The sequence below is a fragment of the Garra rufa genome, chromosome 21, assembly GCF_049309525.1.
Source record: "Garra rufa chromosome 21, GarRuf1.0, whole genome shotgun sequence".
In the NCBI taxonomy this organism is placed as follows: domain Eukaryota; kingdom Metazoa; phylum Chordata; class Actinopteri; order Cypriniformes; family Cyprinidae; genus Garra; species Garra rufa.
In genome coordinates this window covers 42,694,377-42,717,653 of record NC_133381.1, presented here as the reverse complement: position 1 = coordinate 42,717,653, position 23,277 = coordinate 42,694,377, and the positions used below count along the sequence as shown (strand labels likewise).

The 23,277-nt window shown below is 35.6% G+C and overlaps 3 protein-coding genes across 3 annotated transcripts in view; all 3 read left to right on the top strand.

Moving 5' to 3' along the window:
• The window catches only part of LOC141295428 (uncharacterized), a 15,912-nt gene extending 6,144 nt beyond the window's left edge, over nucleotides 1-9,768 (top strand). Inside the window, exons 6-13 of the mRNA XM_073826629.1 lie at nucleotides 689-770; nucleotides 846-931; nucleotides 1,649-1,843; nucleotides 3,115-3,210; nucleotides 3,891-4,034; nucleotides 4,115-4,219; nucleotides 5,259-5,344; nucleotides 9,095-9,768. Of these exons, the coding sequence (XP_073682730.1) occupies nucleotides 689-770; nucleotides 846-931; nucleotides 1,649-1,843; nucleotides 3,115-3,210; nucleotides 3,891-4,034; nucleotides 4,115-4,219; nucleotides 5,259-5,344; nucleotides 9,095-9,662 (1,362 nt within the window). The 3' untranslated portion in view covers nucleotides 9,663-9,768. The remainder of the gene's footprint in view (nucleotides 1-688; nucleotides 771-845; nucleotides 932-1,648; nucleotides 1,844-3,114; nucleotides 3,211-3,890; nucleotides 4,035-4,114; nucleotides 4,220-5,258; nucleotides 5,345-9,094) is intronic.
• A 2,008-nt stretch (nucleotides 9,769-11,776) lies between these two features.
• Nucleotides 11,777-16,510, top strand: LOC141295215 (olfactomedin-4-like). The gene is made up of 5 exons (XM_073826415.1): nucleotides 11,777-11,843; nucleotides 12,486-12,638; nucleotides 13,559-13,771; nucleotides 15,396-15,543; nucleotides 15,626-16,510. Exons 1-5 carry the CDS (start codon nucleotides 11,790-11,792, stop codon nucleotides 16,447-16,449), a joined length of 1,392 nt encoding a protein of 463 aa, XP_073682516.1. The 5' UTR covers nucleotides 11,777-11,789; the 3' UTR covers nucleotides 16,450-16,510.
• A 3,002-nt stretch (nucleotides 16,511-19,512) lies between these two features.
• LOC141295209 (olfactomedin-4-like) lies at nucleotides 19,513-22,151 on the top strand. The gene is made up of 5 exons (XM_073826411.1): nucleotides 19,513-19,566; nucleotides 19,671-19,838; nucleotides 20,305-20,517; nucleotides 20,592-20,736; nucleotides 21,346-22,151. The coding sequence occupies exons 1-5, from the start codon at nucleotides 19,513-19,515 to the stop codon at nucleotides 22,149-22,151; spliced, it is 1,386 nt and encodes a 461-aa protein (XP_073682512.1).
• The last annotated feature ends 1,126 nt before the right edge of the window (nucleotides 22,152-23,277 follow it).

The following is a 23,277-nucleotide window of genomic DNA, read 5'->3' as shown; positions in this document are numbered from 1 at the left end:
TGAAATAAAAGTTGGAATTGCAAAATTTAACCTTGAAATTCTGAGAAAAAGTAAAATGTATTTATTTTTTATTTGTGGCAGAAACTGGCTTCAATAGTTACATTCAATGAAAAGATATTAAATCACTTTATAAAAAAATATATTTTAATATGGAAAACCTTACATTATATTATCAAAGCATTTTAAAGTCAAATGATAAAAAGAGGAATGCACACACAACAGAAAGTTTCATTAGTCTGACAGGTTGTGCAACAAAATCTAAATAATTACAGCATTCATTTACACTAATTTTGCATTCTTTATTGTTAGCTATTTATGTATGTCAGCTAGTCTTTCTGTTGCTCAAACAGTGGAGCAATTGCACTAACAACACCAAGGTGATTGGTTTAATTCCCAGGGAAAGCAAGAACTGATCAGATGTGTACCTTTAACACAATGCAAGTGACTTTAGATAAAAGTGTCTGTCAAATGCATGACTATAGTTTAGCTTTGCATAGTGCAAAGTGCTTTAAAAGACTTTGATCAGGCAGTTGAATTGTAATTCCGGTTCTGCAGAAATTGCACACTGCACCTTTAAGAAGTGATGCATAAACACAGAAAGTGAATTGCAAGATAAAAAATAAAAACCTTCAATACATCTCAACTCTAGTTCCTGAGAACAAAAACCATCTCATTTGTATCTTTTCAGAGCAACTACAGAGTGAAGGAGCTGGATTTGAGTCACAATCAGTTCTGCGGCAGAGGAGGTGAACATCTGGGTCAGATGATAGGTGAATAATGTCTGAGAATCAAACTTCACTACACAAAGCAAGCAAGCACAATAATTAAACCCTTTCTTTACGCAGCAAATAATGATGGGTTAGAAGTTCTTGACCTGAGCTGGAATCATCTACGAATGAAAGGAGCTGTAGCTTTCTGTGCTGGACTCAAGGTACTCACACAAACACAGCTCAAGATCAGTGTTGGGGGTAACACGATTAAAATTAATTAATTAAAAGGCACCAGACTAAAGAAAATGGCATATAATGCAGTAATTTTTTTTCTGGGGGAAGACCCACCCGCATTTATTTTGCTTCCAACGCCCAGAAAGTTACTTTTAAATGTAATGTGTTACAATTTTGAGTTCCTCCCTAAAAAAAAGCAACTAATTATGTTACTTACTTACTTTGTATGGGAAGTAATTTGTTACAATACTTTTGCTTTACTTTTTAAATCTGTTTGTTTTTACTATAAAAAGTTCTATTTTTGGCAAATGGAAAAGCCTTTTCAAACCAAAAGCCTCAGGCTTAGAGAAAAGTAAATTCACGTTTGTACAATAGACCAATAAAAAAAAAGAAAACAAATGTTAGTTTATCTTGAGTAATTTCTGCTTATTAGTATGGATGAATTGGATCATCGACGGTCGGCAGCAAAGACATCGGTTAATAAAATGGGATTAAATACATAAAGGATATTTGTATTATTTAACACTTAATTATTGCAGGTTTGCATTAAATTTTAGTGTTTTCATTCATTTTGAAGAGTACTTACAGAAGGTAACGCAAAAGTAACGTAATTAGTTAGTTTTCTAGGGAGCCACTCGATATTGTAATGCGTTACTTTAAAAGTAACTTTCCCCAACACTGCTCAAGATGTCTTTCTCTGTCAGGTCAACACAACTTTGAAACACTTGGACCTCTCATTTAATGGCTTTGGAAACGAGGGAGCTTTGGCTTTGGGTGAAGCGCTCAAGTTCAACAACACACTGGTGCATCTGAACCTCAACAACAACCGCATCACAGATGAAGGAGCGAGTCTGATGTGTAAAGGACTGGAGGCCAACGACACGCTCAGAGTCCTGCAGGTGCGTCAGACGGCTCTTTAGACCCTTTAATACTACATCAAATTAGATTGCAATCAACTTTTTTAAACATTGCACAAGTACAATGCGATATGATCATGCAATAACTCATTTGAATAATGAGCAATTAAATCGCAGCCTCTGTGCTGATGTTAGAGCCATCTCAGACTAAATGCAAGGTTTCTACGCAGTTTGGAAAAGTATTTGATCTAAGTATTTTCAAAGTCTGGAAAAGTCTGGAAAAAAGATGGACGAATATTTGCATTTCCAGACCTTTTGACCTATTTTGGGGAATAGGATAAATAAATCATACAAGAAGTGTGTTTTCATGGCAGCTGTTAATGATTCTTTAGTGATTGTCAAACATTGCTGAATGAATTTAAGGTGACTTTTTCATAATGCAAAATATTTGGCTTTCTTCCTGATATTCTTAACACCATATAACTTCAAGGACCATTGCAAAAATAAAAAATATAACAATGCACACTTTGATTTTGAATTGCATTTTGAGGTGTGGTTTCTTGGCCGCCACAGAGTATGCGTTAAAGAGACCTTAGGACTTAAAACATGATGTACTGCCCTAGTGAAGCCAAATTTTTAACACTTTTTTTTTTACAAGAACACTTTTTAATATAGACCCTTAAACTTGGCAAAAATTAAACAGGGGAATGCACATAGCTGTATTATGCCATTAGCTCATTTCTGCCACCGCAGAGGATGTGCTAAATTGGACATTAGGCCTTGATAGAGCTACTACCATAAGGAAAGCCAAATTTTAGCAAGTAGATCTCTATTAATTCATGTGCATTCATGCTCTTTCTTGATTCATCGTAGGATGCCAGTGATGCACACAGGAAACAGGTTATATAAAACGAGAAATTGTAATGCATAAGAATGCAAAAAATTTCCATGCACATGTGAACAGTTTCTCAAGGGTGCAAAAACGTTTCTTGTGTGCATGCAAAAGTCTGTATTTTGTATTTCTTTTTATTATTATTATAGGGGCTCTGTATGTTGTCTAAAAATCAATGAAAAAACAAAACTGAAAAAATAAAAATATGCACAAATAGCTGTATTATACCAACTATAAAGCAGAAAATAAGGCATTACGAACGCCTTTCTGTTAAATGTGGTCCGAAAATCTACTGAGAGGTTTGGAAATTTGAGTCTGCAAAGTGTGAAATTTTAAAATGGAAAATGTGAGTAATTCAAATTCAAATTTTACAGGGATTTTGAAAGTATTATGTGTGATAATGCTAATTGATTTCTTACAGATGGCGTATAACTCACTGACAGTGGAGGGAGCTCTTACTTTGATCAATTTGATCAAGAACACACCCAAGACTGCCATCGAGGAGATCAACATATGTGTGAGTACACAAGCCTCATGGCACACAATAAACAGTACATATGCATTTTTATAATCAATAGGGCTGTTATTATTCATACATTATGATTTATTACTTAATAGTTCAGTGTAATGCTAACTGCAATGCCTTCAGACCAAATTGCATACATTTTAATTATATACTAGAAGCATGAATTATTATGCATTATGCATTTGATGTGGCTATTTCAGAATATTAAGCTTGTAAATCGTGCACTGATTCAGATTTGCACATATTCTGTAGCTTAAAGAAAATAATGAACATAAGCACTTGACACCACAAGCACCTCTTTCATGCATTTGAAAGTGCTTTCTCTGTGGTCTTTAAAGAAACGTGCCACACCCAAGATACAGATTAGACACAGACACAATGATTTTGGTCGGACAGGAAAAGTAATTTTTACAAAAAGCTACAAAAACCCAGCAGGAAAGAATTACTGCAATGTGGTCATTATTTACTAAAGTGAGGGAACCAAGGACCAATTCTCACTATTAACTAGCATGCATAACTATTTTAATAATTTGTCCCTTTATTTACTTTACTGTTCTAACTATGGTAACTATATGGACTCACTAGTTGAAATCCACTGATTTAGATCTGTTCAATATCACAATAAAGCACAGAATGGGCATGACAAGTGTTTTCTTCAACTTGTGTTGTAGAATGTACTGGTGAATGAGAACTTTGTGCAGCTCTTGGAGCTGATCTGTCAGGAACATCCCAGTCTGGAGGTGCTGTATGGAGGCGTCGGTGGATTTATCGCCAAAAAGCCTCGCAAACGCATCGACCCCATGAAAGTCATTCAGGTAGATAGTCTACACTCAAGAACATTAAATCTGAAAGTCTGAGTGTCTCTCATTGCATTTGCTGATCTGTCTTTTGAAAGGATTACCTCGATCAGCGCAAGCTTCGCCTGTGGGACTTCTTCCGTAACATCGACAAGGATGGGACCATGCGAGTTCCTGTCGTAGACTTCAGGAAAGCCGTTCAGGTACTGACCTGGAGCTGAGAAAGTCAAAAACCAAAATTCAAATCCATTAAATGAACTGATCGATGCTTGAGCTGCAATCTAAACAAAGACCAAGCTCAACACACGTTTTGATCATTATATTACTCAAAGATTATAATTTAAGAACAAAGCTGCAAAAAAATGCTTTTTTTACTTAGATTGTTTGTCTTGATTCCAGCCAAGATATCTAAAAATTCTTAAATCAACAAGTAAAAATTATTATAATTTTTTTTTTCAGAAAAAACGAGCCAAAATGAAGTGCGTTTTTGCTTTAAACAAAATAATCTGCCAGTGGGGTAAGAAATATAACCTTGTTTTCTGTTTGAAATAAGATTTTTTTTTCTTACTCCATTGGCAGATTATTTTGCTTGTTCTAAGCAAAAACTCACTTAATTTTGGCTTGTTTTTTCTGAAAACAAGATTTTTTTTTTTTTTTTGTCTAGAAAATCCATCTTTATTTAAGAATTTTCAGATATGTTGGCTGGAAACAAGACAAAAAATCTAAGTAAGAAAAGTATATTTGCAGTAGAGCAGATTGGTCTGTATTTCAGTTAGTGTAAAACTACACTGCAAAAATGTCTTGATTCCAGCCAAAATATCAAAAAATTCTTAAATCAAGAAGGATTTTCTAGAAGAGTAAAAATTATTTTCTTGTTTTCAGAAAAAACAGCTCAAAATGAAGTGAGTTTTTGCTTAGAACAAGCCAAAAAATCTGCCAATGGGGTAAGAAAAAAAAAAAGCGCATTTCAAACAGAAAACAAGATTATTTTTCTTACCCCATTGGCAGATAATTTAGCTTGTTTCAAGCAAAAATGTACTTAATTTTGACTTTTTTTTTTCTGAAAACAAGACAATAATTTTTACTCATCTAGAAAATCCTTCTTGATTTAAGAATTTTTTAGATATTACGGCTGGAAACAAGACAACAAATCTAAGCTAGAAAAGCATTTTTTGCGGTGTAGGTCTAAGCATTAAATGATATATTATTTTTGACATTATTTTTGACATCTGATCACTCCAGCAATCCAGCATCCCATTGGAGAAATTCCAGATCGAGGAGTTGATTCAGAGACTGGACCGAGATCGAACAGGCATCGTGGACTACAGGTGGGCTCCCTTTAAAAGAGAAGTTCACTTCAGAACAAAAATGTACAGATAATGTACTCACCCCCTTGTCATCCAGAATGTTCATGTCTTTCTTTCTTCAGTCGTAAAGAAATTATTTTTGAGGAAAACATTTGAGGATTTCTCTCCATATAGTGGACTTCTATGGTGCCCCCGAGTTTGAACTTCCAAAATGCAGCTTAAATGCAGCTTCAGAGAGCTCTAAAGTTGAGGAAGAACGGTCTTATCTAGCAAAACAATCAGATTTTCTAAAACAAAATTGACAATTTATATACTTTTTAACCTCAAATGCCAGTCTCGTCTAGCTCTGCGTCAACTCTATGCATTCCAGTTCAAGACAGTTAGGGTTTGTTGAAAAACTCCATCTCATTTTCTCCTCCAACTTCATCCTTGCAGCAGAAGTACCGACCCAGTGTTTACAAAGTGAACGCACAAAGAAGATCAAACGCCCTTTACTGAAAAAAGGTAAAACAGCGATGTAGGAAGATTTTGAAGTTGGAGGAGAAAATGGAGTTTTTCAAGTTTTTTGAACTGGAATGCATAGAGTTGACGCAGAGCTAGACGAGACTGGCTTTTGAGGTTAAAAAGTATATCAATAGTCAATTTTGTTTTAGAAAATCTGATTGTTTTGCTAGATAAGACCGTTCTTCCTCAACTTTAGAGCTCTTTGAAGCTGCATTCACTGCAAAAAAAATGCTTTTCTTACTTAGATTTTTTGTCTTGTTTGCAGCCAAAATATCGAAAAATTCTCGAATCAGGAAGGATTTTCTAGACAAGTAAAAATTATTGTCTTGTTTTTAGTAAAACAAGTCTAAATGAAGTGAGGATTTGTTTAGAACAAGCTAAACAATCTGCCAATGGTGTAAGAAAAAAAATCTTATATATTTAATCTTATAAATCTTACACCACTGGTAGATTATTTTACTTGTTTTAAGCAAAGACTGACTTAATTTAGACTTGTTTTACTAAAAACAAGACAATCATTTTTACTTGTCTAGAAAATCCTTCCTGATTCAAGAATTTTTAGATATTTTGGCTGGAAACAAGACAACAAATCTAAGAAAAGCATTTTTTTTGCAGTGTTTAAACTGCATTTTTGGAAGTTCAAACTCTGGGGCACCATAGAAGTCCACTAAATGGACTTAAATCCCAAAATGTTTTCCTCAAAAATAAAAAAAATCTTTACGACTGAAGAAAGAAAGACATGAACATTTTGGATGACAAGGGGGTGAGTAAACTATCTTGTTCTGGAAGTGAACTTTGAGTGAAAGACATCATTAACTGCTAAATGCATGACAAAGCTCACAAATTCTGTGCACCTGGATAATTCTCACCAATAATGCAAATTTATGATTTTTCACACACTTAGAGATTATCCTCAATGATAGACTCTGAGTCACTGTGTGTGTTACAGTCATCTGTCTTCACAGACAGATAGAGAACCTCACAAGTGGCTGATTTTAGTGCCCTACATTAGAGTATTAAAGGAGTAGTTCACTTCCAGAACAAACATTTACAGATAATGTACTCACCCCCTTATCATCCAATATGTTCATGTCTTGTCGTGAAGAAATTAGAAATGTTTGTTTAGGAAAACATTTTAGGATTTTTTCCATATATTGGACTTCAACGGTGTCCCCGAGTTTGAACGTCCAAAATGCAGCTAAAACCGATCCCAGCCGTGGAAGAAGGGTCTTATCTAGCAAAATGATCAGTTATATAAAAAAACAAACAAACAAAATATTTATATACTTTTTAACCTCAAATGCTCATCTTGTCTAGCTCTGCCTGGACTCTTTTTTCTGGTTCAAGACAGTTAGAGTCTGTCAAAAAACATCTCATTTTCTCCTCCAACTTCAAAATCATCCCACATCGCTGTTTTACCTTTTTTGTTAAGGGTTTTTGATCGTCTTTGCACATTCATTTTGCAAACATTGGGTACTTCTGTAGCGATGTAGGATGATTTTGAAATGATTTATAAGTTGAGGAAGAAAATAAGATGGGAGTTTTTCAACTGTTTCGAACCAGAAAAAACAGAGCTTAGGCAGAGCAAGACAAGATGAGCATTTTAAGTTTTAAGTAAAAGGCAAGCATATAAAAAAATGTAAATAACTGATTGTTTCAATAGAGAAGACCCTTCTTCATCAGCTGGGATCGTTTGAAGCCACATTTAAACTGCATTTTGGAAGTTCAAACTTTGTTTAGTCCACTATATGTGGAGAAAAATCCTGAAATGTTTTGCTCAAAAAACAATTTCTTTACGACTGAAGAAAGTACCACATGAACACACTGCAAAAAAGGCTTTTCTAGCTTAGATTTGTTGTCTTGATTCCAGCCAAAATATCTAAAAATTCTTAAATCAAAAAGGATTTTCTAGATGAGTAAAAATTATTGTCTTGTTTTCAGAAAAAAAAAGTCAAAATGAAGTACATTTTTGCTTGAAACAAGCAAAATAATCTGCCAGTGGGGTAAGAAAAATAATCTTGTTTTCTGTTTGAAATAAGATTTTTTTTGCTTACCCCATTGGCAGATTATTTTGCTTGTTCTAAGCAAAAACTCACTTCATTTTGAGTTGTTTTTTCTGAAAACAAGAAAATAATTTTTACTCTTCTAGAAAATCCTTCTTGATTTAAGAATTTTTAGATATTTTGGCTGGAAACAAGACAACAAATCTAAGCTAGAAAAGCATTTTTTGCAGTACAGGAGTGCATACATTATCAGTAACGTTATCAGTTTTTGTTCTGGAAGTAAACTTCTCCTTTAAATCATCAGAACTTCACTACAATATTACATTATTCAGTAACACTTTACAATAAGGTTCATTAGTTACCATGAACTAATAATGAACTGCACTTATACAGCATTTATTAATCTTTGTTAATGTTAATTTCAACATTTACTAATACATTACTAAAATCTTGTTAACATTAGTTAATGCAGTGTGAGCTAACATGAACAAACAATGAACAATGGTATTTTCGTTAACTAACGTCAATGAACATTAGTAAATACAGTAACACATGTATTGCTCATGGTTAGTTCATGTTAGTTAGTACATTAACTAATGTTTAACTAATGAACCTTATTGTAAAGTGTTACCCATTATTCTAGTACTAGTTGTTGTTTGGATGTTAGTAACACTTTTCAGGCCCATTAGTCTTCTCTTTACTCTTAGTCAACACTTCAGGTGTCATCATTAAAGGAGGAGCATCTCTAAATTGAATTGAGCTCTTGCTAAAAACACCTCACACTGCAAAAAATGCTTTTTTTTACTTGGATTTTTTGTATTGTTTCCAGCCAAAATATCAAAAAAAAATTTTTTAAATCAGTCTTGACAAGTAAAATTTATTGTCTTGTTTTCAGAAAAAACAAGTCAAAATTAATTGAGTTTATGCTTTGCTTTTTTGCAAAACCAAAAATCTTATTTTAAACAGAAAACTATTTTTTTGTCTTACTGCACCGGCAGACTGTTTTGCTTGTTTCAAGCAAAAATGCACCTAATTTTGACTTGTTTTTTCTGAAAACAAGAAAATATTTTTTACTTGTCTAGAAAATCTTGATTTAAGAATTTTTTGATATTTTGGCTGAAAACAAGACCATAAAATGTAAGTAAGAAAAGCATTTGATGAAATCCCAGCCAGTGAATTATTTACTCTGCAAGTGGAGTTAGACAAACTTGAAAACCCAGATGTAAGGTACTAAGGTGCTGAATCAATGCCTTGTACCCTTCAGAGGCCTGGCAGATACTAGAAAACAGATGATGCGAGACCACCGGCGCCAGTTGCGTAAAGTGGAGTCCCGGCAGAAAAAGGAGAAGCAGAAGAGCGACAGGATCCTTAAAACCTTCGAGAGCGCCGTAGAGGCCGTCACTCCACGGAGCTCCATGATAATATCACCAGGAGCTGCCAAAGAGGACTCCGGCGGCCTTCAGCCGTTCTCTGCCACTCCGCTCAGCTCCTGGCATCATATAATCATGTCCAACAGCAGCCGCTACTCCGTCAATAACATGAGCGGCGAACACGAGCACCTTCCCATGATAGGGAACCCTTCCGGCTCGCCAGGCATGCGCTCGTATTCCCAGCCCAATCTTTTTGAAAATGTCCCTAAACCGTCCACCAGCAAACCCGCTTCTGCTCAAGGAATGCACTCCAGGTCCAACCCAAGCGTGTCCAGCAGTAAACTCAGCCCCACAGCTAACCTGACCAGATCCAGGCCCGCGTTAAACACAGAGCCAACCGGCAAAACTAAAGTTAAGGGGAAGAAAAAGAAGACTAAGAAAAGAAAAGAAAACAACTTATAACATCTGGAGACAATGGTTTTCAGTGAATAATGACATAAAGTTGCATCTAGGATTTACAACATACCACATGCACTGCAAAATATATTCAGTATCTGGGCAGATTTGGCTTGCATGAACTTCCCCAAGAAATGAATTAGTGAACATAATTTACTAAATCATGCGGGTGTTAATTTCAAACCCTAAATATACACTACATCTTAGATTTTTGTTGTCTTGTTTCTAGCCAAAATATCTAAAAATTATTAAATCAAGAAGGATTTTCTAGAGTAAAAATTATTGTCTTGTTTTCATAAAAAAAAAAAAAAAACAAGTCAAAATAAAGTGAGTTTTTGCTTAGAACAAGATAAATAATCTGCCAATGGGGTAAGCAAAAAAATCTTATTTCAAACAGAAAACTAGATTATTTTTTCTTACCCCATTGGCAGATTATTTTGCTTGTTTAATGCCTTCTTGATTTAAGAATCTTTTTCATATTTTGGCTGGAAACAAGACAAAAAATCTAAGCTAGTAAAGCATTTTTGCAGTGTATGGACAATTTTATTTTACTTTGTGAACTATATCGTATTGGTTTTGTTCAATGCAAAAAAATGCTTTTCTTAAATTTTTTTTTTTGTCATGTTTCCAGCCAAAATATCTAAAAATTCTTAAATCAAGAAGGATGTTCTAGACATGTAAAAATTATTGTTTTTTTTTTCCAAAAAACAAAAGAAGTCAAGATTAAGTGAGTTTTAGCTTGAAATGAGCAAAATAATCTGTCAATGGGGTAAGAAAAATAATCTAGTTGTCTGCTTGAAATAAGATTATTTTGCTTTTTTTCTGAAAACAAGACAATAAGTTTTACTTGCCTAGAAAATCCTTCTTTATGATTTTTTAAATATTTTAAACAAAGACAAAAAGTGTTGCAGTGTTATATTAATGTATGATGTTTCATTTTCATTTTGTGCTTTGGAAATCATGTCATGTCAATAAAGTACTATAATTGAAAAAATTTTAGTCTCTGTAATGTATCCACCTTATTTTCCAATGCGGAAGTAAACTGTTTTCTGGTAATGTGTGAGACGTACAATTCATAAGCTGCTGTAGGGAACTAATGAGAAAAATAACAAAGTGCAGTAAATGGTAAAACTGTCTGCACTACAAGCCACTGTGTTCATAATTAAGATTGTTAAAATAATATGGCAAGACACAACAGTTTGCAATATCAAGCAGCAAAACAAGCTGTTAAGAGTTGCATACAGTGCCTTGTGAAAGTATTCATACACTGCAAAAATGATTTTCTTTCTTCGTATTTTTGTCCTGTTTCCTAGTATTAATATCTAAGAATTCTTGAATCAGGATGCATTTACTTGACAAGTAAAATGACTTGAAATATTATGTCTTGTTTCCTGAAAAAAATATCCATATTTTGTTAGTTTTTGCTTATAACAAGCACAAATATATGCCAATGGGGTACGAAAAATAATCTTAAATCAATTTTACTTGCTCCACTGGCAGATATTTTTGCTTGTTAGAGCTAGAAAACAAGACATAATATATTGTCGCTTTACTTGTCCAGTAAATGCATGATTATTCAATTTTTTTTAAATTATACTAGAAAACAAGACAAAAATACTAAGGAATAAATCATTTTTTTGCAATGTACCCTGTCTTTTTTCTGTTGCGACCTTATGTTAAACTGCTTTAAAATACTTTTTTCTCTCATTTGGGACTTTGCTCATAGGTTATTGGTAAACATATTTTTCATAAATAAAAAGAAAACTATTTTTGATTATAGCAGGGGGTGACCACACAATAACAGTGAGTCAACATCCACATGCAGTTTTTTACAGCATCCTTTTTAGTGCTAGTTTATCTAAATTGCACCACATGGCTGGACTACTGATGACATATATTCAATGTGAAAGCACACCTGTGTTTTATGTACTGTCTTAATGTCAACATGTTCTTAGCACTGCCTTGAATCCACAAAATAAACGGAAGTGTTGCGCAAAGGACATAAGCAAATGAACATCAGCAGTTGTCAGAGAATAATGCTGTGAACTCTCCAGATGCTGATCATTTCATAAGATATGATGGTCTTTAAAAGCTAGAGAGCTCCGTTCCTTCAACACAACTAACTGATGCACGATGATTGCCACAGTTCTTTATTTCGTCTTCTTGAGGTCCGCTGTTGTGGAGGGGGTGAGTACAGTACAAGTTCTTTTCTATAACATTTAACAACAGCAGAAACTCAACAAAGAACCATACACTGCAAAAAAATGCTTTTCTGACTTGGATTTTTTTTGCCTTTTTTCCAGCCAAAATATCTAAAAATTCTTAAATCAAGGATTTTTTTATAAGAGTAAAAATTATTTTCTTGTTTTCAGGAAACAATTGTTAAAATTAAGTGGATTTTTTGCTTGAACCAAGCTAAATAATCTGCCAATGGGGTAAGAAAAATAATCTTGTTTTCTAAAATGACTTTTCTTACCCCATTGGCAGATTTTTTAGCTTGTTTCAAGCAAAAATGCACTTCATTTAGATTTTTTTTTTAAACAAGACAGAAATTTTTACTCATCTAGAAAATCCTTCTTGATTTAAGAATTTTTAGATATTTTGGCTGAAAACAAGGCAAAAAATCTAAGCAAGAAAAGCATTTTTTTTTAAGTGTACAGTTAAATTATTAGGAAACATCATGAAGCAACTCTGACCAGAATGCATAAGATTTATAGACACCATTGTCATTGCTTTATCTCAACAGCCACACTCAAGGTCTTTTGTAGTTTAGGAGAAGCAAGATATGGAAGAAGAGAATGGCTGATGGTTTTCACTTGTCTTATTTAGGCATTGAATCCCTGGGCTGAAGGCAGCACCTCCGGTGGAGACTGTTTCTGTGAGGCTTTTCTTCCCAACAGCACATTTCCAATCGGACAACTCATCTCGCTGGAGAACACAGCAGTTGAAATCAACTACAAACTGGAGCTGGAGATTAGCAAGGTCTGGTCCAACCTTAAGGAGAGACACTGCAGGCAAAAACACTGTTTTTTCATGCATCTGTCAAGTTTGAGATTTTGGGCTTTTTGGTGTTTCATAAAGTGTTTTGTCAGACTAGTGGAAAGAAAACACACAAAATACACTGTTAAGTGTTTCTTTTATAGCACTTTATTTGTGTGAATAGATTTAAATTACAATCCATATTTTTAAAGGAGTTTTTTCTCCTATACACTGAGCCATAAATCTCCACTTTAGCAGCACTTACACACACCACACTTTACTTTAATTATGTCGTGATGAAACGAGATACCCAAAATTCCCTCTGTAAAAACATTTGACTCTAATATGTTTAAAAAATTAAACAAGAATTTTGAAACTGACTTCATCCAGTGTTTAGATTTTTTGTACTAGAAATGTATGCAAATTAGTGCATATTTCATTAAATAATGCCTCATTTGCATATTAAAACCTAACATTTTAGAAAACTTGTAATACAAAAAATGTTCGCAATTATCAAAGTAATCAATCAACTGGGTAAGTAAGGTCATAACTATTAGTTAATTTTTTTACCCTATTCACCTGCAGTGTTAAGCCTTAAAGGGATAGTTCACCCAAAAATGAAACTTTAATGTTTATCTGCTTACTCCCAGGGCATCCAAGATGTAGGTGACTTTGTTTCTTCAGTAGAACACAAATGGGACCCATTCACTGTTAGCCATTAAATGACTAACAGACTGCAACAGTTTGAGTTAAAAATCTTGGTTTGTGTTCTACTTAAGAAACAAAGTCACCTACATCTTGGATGCCCTGGGAGTAAGCAGATAAACATTAAAGTTTCATTTTTGGGTGAACTATCCCTTTAAGAACCTTACAATGAGAGTAAACATGCAGACACTAACTGTTCTTCAACGGTTCTTGTGCAGGTGGAGATGTACGAGGTTAAACTACAAGTCTATATAGCAAAGATAACGAACCTGACTGTGCTGATCGAGCTGATGGAGCGTGACCCCGACTCTTACAATGAGCTACAACTAGAGGAGGTGAAAATCCAGATCAAGCAGGTGGAGGCTCTAATTGTGGAGCTGAAGGCGTCTATCCAAACCAGCTCTACTGTCCTAATATCCATACGCCAACAGGTGAAACTTTTTGAACCTCTGATCAATCAGCATAAATTGCACCTTTTAGATATTGTACAAGAATTATGCAAAAGACCAAATCTTTCAACTGTTACTTTAGTTTTCAACCTACATCCACACACTTCTAGCTGCTTATAAACTTCAAACTACTGTACTTGAGTAGTCAGACGACTACTGTATGGCCAACCCTGGTCTGCTGGTTTAAGATTTCTGAAGTGGTTTAAGGTGTTAGTTCACTTCTAGAACAAAAAATTGCAGATAATTTACTCAAACTGTTGTCATCCAAGATGTCCATGTCTTTCTTTCTTCGATCGTAAGGACATTATGTTTTTTGAGGAAAGCATTTCAGGAATGTTCTCCATATAGTGGACTTCAATGCTGCCTGAGAGTTTGAATTCCATAATGGAGTTTAAATGCAGCTTCAAAGGGCTCTAAACCAGCAATCAGCATGAGGAACAAAGGTGTTATTTAGTGAAACGATTGATATTTTCATTAATAAATTAATATGTATTAATTTTGTCTAGCACTCTGGTTTGAGACAGTTAGGGTATGTTGAAAATCTCCCATCTCACTTTCACTTCAAAATCGTCCTACATCTCTGTTTTAGCTTTTTTTTGTCAAGGGTGTTTGACCTTCTTTGCACGATCGTGTTGTAAACACTGGGTTGGTACTTCTGCATGGATGTAGGATGATTTTGAAGTTGGAGAAGAAAATGAGATGGGAGTTTTCCAACATACCCTAACTGTCTTGAATACGTACACTGCAAAAAATGCTTTTCTAGCTTAGATTTTTTGTTTTGTTTCCAAACAAAATATCTAAAAATTCTTAAATCAAGAATTTTCTAGACAAGTTTTCAGAAAAAAATAGACAAAATTTTTGTATAGACAAAATAGACAAAAAAATTGTTCTAAGCAAAAAGTGAGTTTTTGCTTAGAACAAGCTAAATAATCTGCCAATGGGGTAAGCAAAAAAATCTTATTTCAAACAGAAAACAAGATTATTTTTCTTACCCCACTGGCAGATTATTTTGCTTGTTTCAAGCAAAAAGGCATTTATTTTTTTTTCTGAAAACAAGAACAATTTTTTAATTCGTCTGGAAAATGCTTCTTAATTTAAGAATTGTTTGATATTTAGGCTGAAAACAAGACAAAAAATCTAAGTAAGAAAAGCTTTTTTTTTTTTTTTTTTGCAGTGCCTCTCATCCAGCTAAATTGGAGTTACAACATGACAAAGCAGGTCCAACATATAATAATCTGTAGGGTTTTTAGCCTTCAAACTCTTGCCAACAATCAAACTTGGTTCACAGTTTAAATCACAGTTCAGCCTTTCCCTGTTGGGTAAACATGATTTCACCAAGTACAGCATCTTCCTGGACCAACACCTTTCCAAACCTGTAACAACATTCCAATAAACCAATCAGACTTGAAGTTTTCATTATGCCAATCCAGGAACATGCCTTACAAAATCACAGTGTTGAGTTTGCATGTTCTCGTAGTGTTTCCAGAATAACCCAAAGTGATTTAGACACTCTAAATGACTCATCTGTAAAGAACTGTTCACACTGATTTTGTGCCTTTTACTTTAGATTAATATTGTGATCAAACTGTCATTGTGATGTAAACAGATCAGTGTTGTGATTGCTGTGCTGACTGAGCTGGAGATCACCTACGATAAGAACCTCGTTCTCGTGACACGTCGAGAATACATCGTTCTTCAGCAGAAACTGGAGGAGTGCGAGAGACGCCACGATGAACTCTTTAACCCCGACATTGGTACGTCTTTCTCTATCAAGACTTTAATGTCAAACTAATGTTTTCAATCATCTATGATTAACTCAGTTACTTGTTTTACAAGGAATCTGCACTCATAGTGGAATTAGAAGAATCAGCAAACCCATCATCAGCCAGCTGAATGCAGATCTGACTTCAAGTTATGCGTATGGAGGATGGGGCAAAGACTCAAAGCCAATGCCTGGTTCTGAAAACATGTACTGGTACTCCGCCTCTAGCGACACAACGGTCAACAGAATCATACAGTACTCTGACTACTACAAACTGATCATGAGACAGCCCTTCAAGATACATTCGCTTTATGTCCAATATAATTATGATAGGCGAGGCACGGGAAACAACTACGTTGTGCGTGAAAACACCATGTACTATCAGTTCAGAAGCCCTTTTGCTATGGCAAAGTGGAACATGACCAGTGCAACAATTGAATATAAGGTGGTTCCCGAAGCCAGCACCCAATTCTCATACCATTACTCAGCCAACCAGAACCTAGACTTTGCAGGTGATGAGTCTGGCCTGTGGGTGACTTACGCTACGGCGGAATCGAAGGGTAAACTGGTTTTAGGGAAGATCAATGAAGAGTCATTTGAAGTAGAGGAGGTTTGGCAGACCAGTATTTTCAAACCATCTGTAGGAAACACTTTCATGGTGTGTGGAGTTCTATATGCCACAAGGTCTGTAGACTCTAAAACCGAGGAGATCTTTTACACCTTTGACACTCGCACCGAACAGGAAAGCTATGTTAGTATTCCCTTTGAGAAGTTTCAGGAGTTCTATGCTTACTTGGACTACAACCCCACCGATCAGAAACTTTACATGTTCAACAATGGCTATTATGTCGCCTATCATGTTTGGTTCAACCATGAGGGCTCTCTGACTGGCGAGTGAACTAAGAATTCTGAATATTTTAGACTGCTGTCAAACACAGAACAGCAATGAATGTGCTGTATGTCTGTATGTGAAATAAACTCTTATAAGCACTATGACTTGGAGTGGAGTTTTTTGTTGTTGTAGGTTTTTAATCATGTATTATCATGTCTTTGGAACGCCTTTGTCTTTCAAACTCTTTCAAAAATGCATATATTCATGTAATGCAGGAATTCCAAAACTTTTTGTCATCTAAAACGTATTCACCAAATATTCACCAACTTTTACCCGAGTCTCACGTGGCATGTAGGTAAATAAAAATATTTCATCTATTTTAATAAATGTTTTATTTTAAACACAGACTAAAAGACTTTGTGAAAATCTTGTGGGAAAATATAAAAAGCCTTTATTACATTTCTTACTCTTTGCCTTTTTGATTTATCGTACAAGATAATCCCATTTAAGTCAATGTAAAAAACTAGTTATTCAAAAGTAATCTAAAAGTAATCTGATTATATTACCTAAAATGTGTAATGTAACGGATAACGTTACTATTTACAATTTTTGACATGTAATCTGGAATCAGTAATGGATTACAATTTGTAGGTAGGTAGTATGTGTCAAAGTAACATCAGCATGAATGTCAAGACCCGTGGTTTACTAGCAAAACAAACACTGAGCATAACACTGTCTCAGCTGGCTTGCCTTCTTCCCATGGACTATCATGCTGCCATGTCTTCCCAAGGTAAACGATACACACGCATGTATGATTAATAAATGTGATTCATCAGACCAGACGACATGCTCCATGGTCCAGTTCTGACACTCACATGCCCACTGTAGGCACTTTAAATAAAATTAAATGTGAACTTGCAAGTACAATATCAGACACTGTAATATACAGTACTCTTGTTCCCTCACCGTTTACAGTGTTGATGAGACACAAAGCAGATTGTCGTCACTCAATGGCTGGATGTCTAAGAGGTGCCTGCAAAATAACACAGAGTTTTTGGAGCATGCCTGACCTGTTGAAAAGAGATGGTCTTCATCTCTCCAAAAGTGGTGCTGCTATTCTCTCTAGAAATATGGCACATATTATTAAAGTTTGCACTCGACTAATTTGATCCCAGGCCTGCTCGCAGCTACATGTGAGAAAAATCAGTTCATTCTCACACATAGAGACTCTTTCACCTAGATGTCATGCTATAGAGACTGTGTCTGTTCCCTGTCCGACGTCTAAAACTATTTAAGTATAATAATTTACAGTGAGGAAAAAATGATTTGATCCCCTGCTGATTTTGTATGTTTGCCCACTGACAAAGAAATGATCAGTCTATAATTTGAATGGTAGGTTTATTTGAACCGTGAGAGACAGAATAACAACAATAAAATTCAGAAAAATGCATTTCAAAAAGTTATAATTGATTTGCATTTTAATGAGTGAAATACATTTTTGAACCCCTATCAAGCAGCAAGATTTCTGGCTCTTAAAGGGACTGCTCCTAATCTCAGCTTGATACCTGTATAAAAGACACCTGTCCACAGAAGCAATCAATCAATTAATCAATCAGATTTCAAACTCGCCAGCATGGCCAAGACCAAGGAGCTGTCCAAGGATGTCAGGGAGAAGATTGTGGATCTAAACAAGGCTGGAATGGGGTACAAAAGTATCGCCAAGCAGATTGGTAAGAAAGTGACAACAGTTGCAATTATTCGCAAATAAAAATCAGTCTCCCTCGGTCTGGGTCTCCACGCAAGATCTCACCTCGTGGAGTTTCAATGACGAATCAGCCCAGAACTACACGGGAGGATCTCGTCAATGATCTCAAGACAGCTGGGACCATAGTCACCAAGAAAACATCGGTAACACACTACGCCGTGAAGGACTGAAATCCTGCAGCACCCACAAGGTCCCCAGCTCCAGAAAGAACATGTACAGGCCAATGAACATCTGCATGATTCAGATGAGAACTGGATGAAAGTGTTGTGGTTAGATGAGACAAAAACTGAGCTCTTTGGCATTGACTCAACTCTCCATGTTTGAAGGAGGAGGAATGCTGGCGATGACCCCAAGAACACCATCCGCACCGTCAAACATGGAGCTGGAAACATTATGCTTTGGGGGTGTTTTTCTGTTAAGGGGACAGGACAACTGCACTGAATCAAATTGATGATGGACGGGCCATGTACTGTCAGACTCAGGGCATTAAAGCCAGCCAGGGCATTGAAAACGGGTCAAGGATGGGTATGAACCCAAAATGCACGGCCAAGGCATCAAAGGAGTGATTCAAGAAGAAGCACATGAAGGTCTCCAGACCTTAATACCATAGAAAATCTGTGAAGGGATCTAAAGGTTCGAGTTGCCAAATGTGCAACCTGGTGGCCAACTACAAGAAAGGTCTGACCTTTGTGATTGCCAACAAAGGTTTTGCCACCAAGTACTAAGTTATGTTACTTATTTTACTCATTAAAATGCAAATCAATTTATAAATTTTTGGAAATGCATTTTTTTTTTGCCTGTCGCTGTTCAAATAAACCTACCATTAAAATTAAAGACTGATCATTTCTTTGTCAATGGGTAAATGTGCAAAATCAGAATATTTCAAATATTTTTTTCCTGACTGTATATGGTTTTCAAGTCATCTCCAGGTAATAAATAAAGTCTTTGAATAATGCAGTGCTAACTTACATATCATTACAGTAGCCTATAGAAAGTATAAAATATATGATGGCTACCAACGCCCCTGCCCTATTTGCAGCAAACTGCAATGCACTGTTTGCACTGTGACACAGTCATTATAATTGCGTTATTACAACACTTCATGCGATACCTTCAACAGGTTTTGTAAACAACGCTTCCTCTCAGGTCAATTATGAATTTGCATGTTATAATCACCATCCGCACCAATAAAATGTCTTAAGCAAATATAAACTGTGTAATTGTCACTGCGTCATGGTTTATCCGTTGGACATCAACCACAATATCCATGAGAAAAAGACATGTGCTGTAGATTAGTTCTGATAACATTCTGTATATAAGGCTGTAGATGAGAAACAGAAACATATTCTGAAAACAGATGCACGATGGATCTCCTTCTACTTGTCCTCCTGCTCGTGGCTCCAGTTCACACCTGGCTGGTAAGAGTCCTTCTGACCCTCAACATCTCAGTTTTGATTGATTGCTGATCGGTCTCAGATGTGAAGAAGAATAAAGCTATGCTGTTGTCCATTCTGTTGTCCAGTCACTAGAAGATTGGGGCTCTGGAAGCGTTGAAGGCTCCGTCGGGGAGTTTGGAGAGTGTGTTTGTAATGTGTACCTGCCTGATACTTCATTCCCAGCAGACCGCATGGAGGTCATACAGACCACCTCAAGCCAACTGTCTGTAAAAGTCAAGCTCCAGATCAACAAGGTATGTTTATACTGTATAGTCCAGATTAGCAGTTTTACTCAGGATATGGATTTTAATTGGACACAGCTATAAGTTTTCCAATATTAATAAGATGCTATTATAGTTTTTTTCTATTAGTAGTCTGAATTAGTTATAATTCAGGCAGCAAAGTGGATCAGTGGGCCCAACACTCAAATAAAGGTTCCAAAAGGGTGTTTTTGCAATGATGCCATAGAAGAACCATTTTTGGCTCCCCAAAGAACCTTTCAGTGGACAGTTCCCAAAAGAGCATCTGAAAAATCTAAAGAACCTTTATTCAACTGTAAAGAATCTTTTCTGCATTTGAAAGGTTCCATGGATGTTCAAGGTTCTTCATAGAACTATTCGTGCCATTCATAAAGAACCTTTATTTTTAAGAGTGCACCAGCTGAAAAGCACTGGCCCAAATCCAAAACTGGTCCTAATCATTTTTAATTCACATTTTTAGATCATCAATTTGAAGATTCAGCTGGACGTTCTTCTCAGCAGTCTTTCCAACCTGACGGCTCGTGTGGAGATTCTGGAGAGCGGACCGGACAAGTACATCAAACTGGACTTCGAGCTCCTCCGCATTGAACTCAGAGAGTTTGAGCTTCTGGTCACACAACTGAAAGCATCTCTAAACTCCTCTTCACCAGCTTTTGAGAGTCTCTACACAGAGGTGAAGCTTCCTTCACATACACTAAACTTGTCTTTATAAGTATATGCATGAGTCTAATTTGTTTTCTTTGTAAGATTCGCAATATGAGTTTAATCGTTGACCAACTGGAGAGCTACGACCGAAGCAACTTAGAAGTGATTCGCATCGAGTTCACCAAACTTCAGCGCAAACTGGAGAAATGTCAGGATGACCAGGATGATTTCTCTAATGCTGAAATAGGTAGGCTAATACTCATTTTTACATGAAAGTTAAGAAATTGTATCTTAAATTTACATTGTGTTGTATGCGATGCATGCACATAAAGGAGAATATTCTGAAACATTTTAAGTGTTGCACACATATGTGACCCTGGACCACAAAACACGTTTTAAGTAGTATATTTGTAGCAATAATAAAAAAAATATGTTGCATGGGTCAAAATGATGGATTTTTCTTTTATGACAAAAATTATTAGGATATTAAGTAAAGATCATGTTCCATGAAGATATTTTGTAAATTTCCTACAGTAGATATATCAAAACGTAATTTTTGATTAGTAATATGCATTGCTAAGAAATTAATTTAGACAATTTTAAAAGGCAATTTTTGAATGTGTTGCGCCCTCAGATTCCAGATTTTCAAATAGTTGTATCTCAGCCAAAAATCGTCATATTATTTATTCAGCTTTCATTTGATGTATAAATCTCAATTTCAAAAGACTGACCCTTATGACTGGTTTTGTTGTCCAGGGTCACATATGTGAATATATACACATCTCCAGTTGTATGTAATATTGATTTAATTATTCTTGCTTTTTTAAAATGTATTGCTGTCATCGATTTCTCCTAGGTTCCTGTAAGCATGGCGGTATTCTCAGGATTGGAAAGCCTGTCATCAGCCAGCTGAATGCAGATCTGACTTCAAGTTATGCGTATGGAGGATGGGGCAAAGACTCAAAGCCAATGCCTGGTTCTGAAAACATGTACTGGTACTCCGCCTCTAGCGACACAACGGTCAACAGAATCATACAGTACTCTGACTACTACAAACTGATCATGAGACAGCCCTTCAAGATACATTCGCTTTATGTCCAATATAGTTATGATAGGCGAGGCACAGGAAACAACTACGTTGTGCGTGAAAACACCATGTACTATCAGTTCAGAAGCCCTTTTGCTATGGCAAAGTGGAACATGACCAGTGCAACAATTGAATATAAGGTGGTTCCCGAAGCCAGCACCCAATTCTCATACCATTACTCAGCCAACCAGAACCTGGACTTTGCGGCAGATGAGTCTGGTCTGTGGGTAACTTACGCTACGGCGGAATCAAACGGCACACTGGTTTTAGGGAAGATCAATGAGCAGTCATTTGAAGTAGAGGAGGTTTGGCAGACCAGCATTTTCAAGAAGTCAGCCACAAATGCGTTCATGATTTGTGGAGTCCTATATGTGACCAGGTCAGTAGATACTCAAACAGAGGAGATATTTTACACCTATGACACCAATAAAAATGAGGAAAGCTATATTAGCATTGCTTTTGAGAAGTTCCAGGACTTTTATGTGTACCTGGACTACAATCCCACCGATCAGAGACTTTACATGTTCAATAACGGTTACTATGTGTATTACAACATGAAGTTCAAGGTTGTGTAGATGAACTACTGCTTTCAAAATGACTTGACAATGTAATCCATTTGCAATGGACTTGCCAATATTGCAATAAAATTATACACAAGCATCATTTCTTGCATGATTTAAGTTTGTGTCAGAGCGGTGCAGGTTTATCTAGAATTTAAACTTAAAATATTTAAACATTTGGTCAAAATATATATTTATTGTGACCCTGGAGCACAAAACCAGTCTTAAGTAGCATGGATATATTTGCAGCAATAGCCAAAAATATATTGTATGGATCAAAATGATCAATTTTTAGTTTTTAAGCGAAAAATCATAAGGATATTAAGTAAAGATCATGTTGCACATATTTGGTAAATTTCCTACCGTAAATATATCAAAACTCGCTAAGAACTTCATTTGGACAACTTTAAGGGCAATTTTCTAAAATATTTTAAAATTTGGCACCCTTAGATTTTTAAATAGTTGTATCTCGGCCAAATATTGTCCTATCCTAACAAACCATACATCAATGGGACTGCCCCGATGACATATGAAGCCTTCAAGTGCCTTGAAGTACCTCAGGTACGCCTTTGTTTCATTGTTTGTTTTGAATATGCACCCTCAAGCATCGGAAATTACATACTGTCCTTTAAATAAAAAGGTTCTTTAAATATGAAACTAAAACCGCCAGTAGATTGCGGCAAGCCAACTCATCTTATTAAGTGAATCATTCATTCATCTGATTTGTTTACAGCTGATTAATTCAGGAATAAAGCAAGTGTGTCTCTTTATGAATGGGCCACTGAATCAACAATTATACTCATTTGTTCAACACGCAGATATATTCAGTGACAAATCACCGCTGTGTTGATGATCAGAAATTTTACTATAAGAAATAGCTTGCGGATTTGCACAACATGAACAATAAAAATACATAAATTCTTATATTTTACACTGTATATCACATGACACAGCCAAAGATAGCACGATTAAACGTTTGGCTTTCTTAGTGGTTTGAGCTATGAATGTCATACAAGATCATGCCAAGAATCAGACAAATTTGCATGTGCATCTTGAAAAGCATACGTTTTAGAAAATAGACAGAGGGTTAGAATGGGGGTTGAAAATAATCTATTTTTGTTTTTGTTTTTGTGCAAAAAAA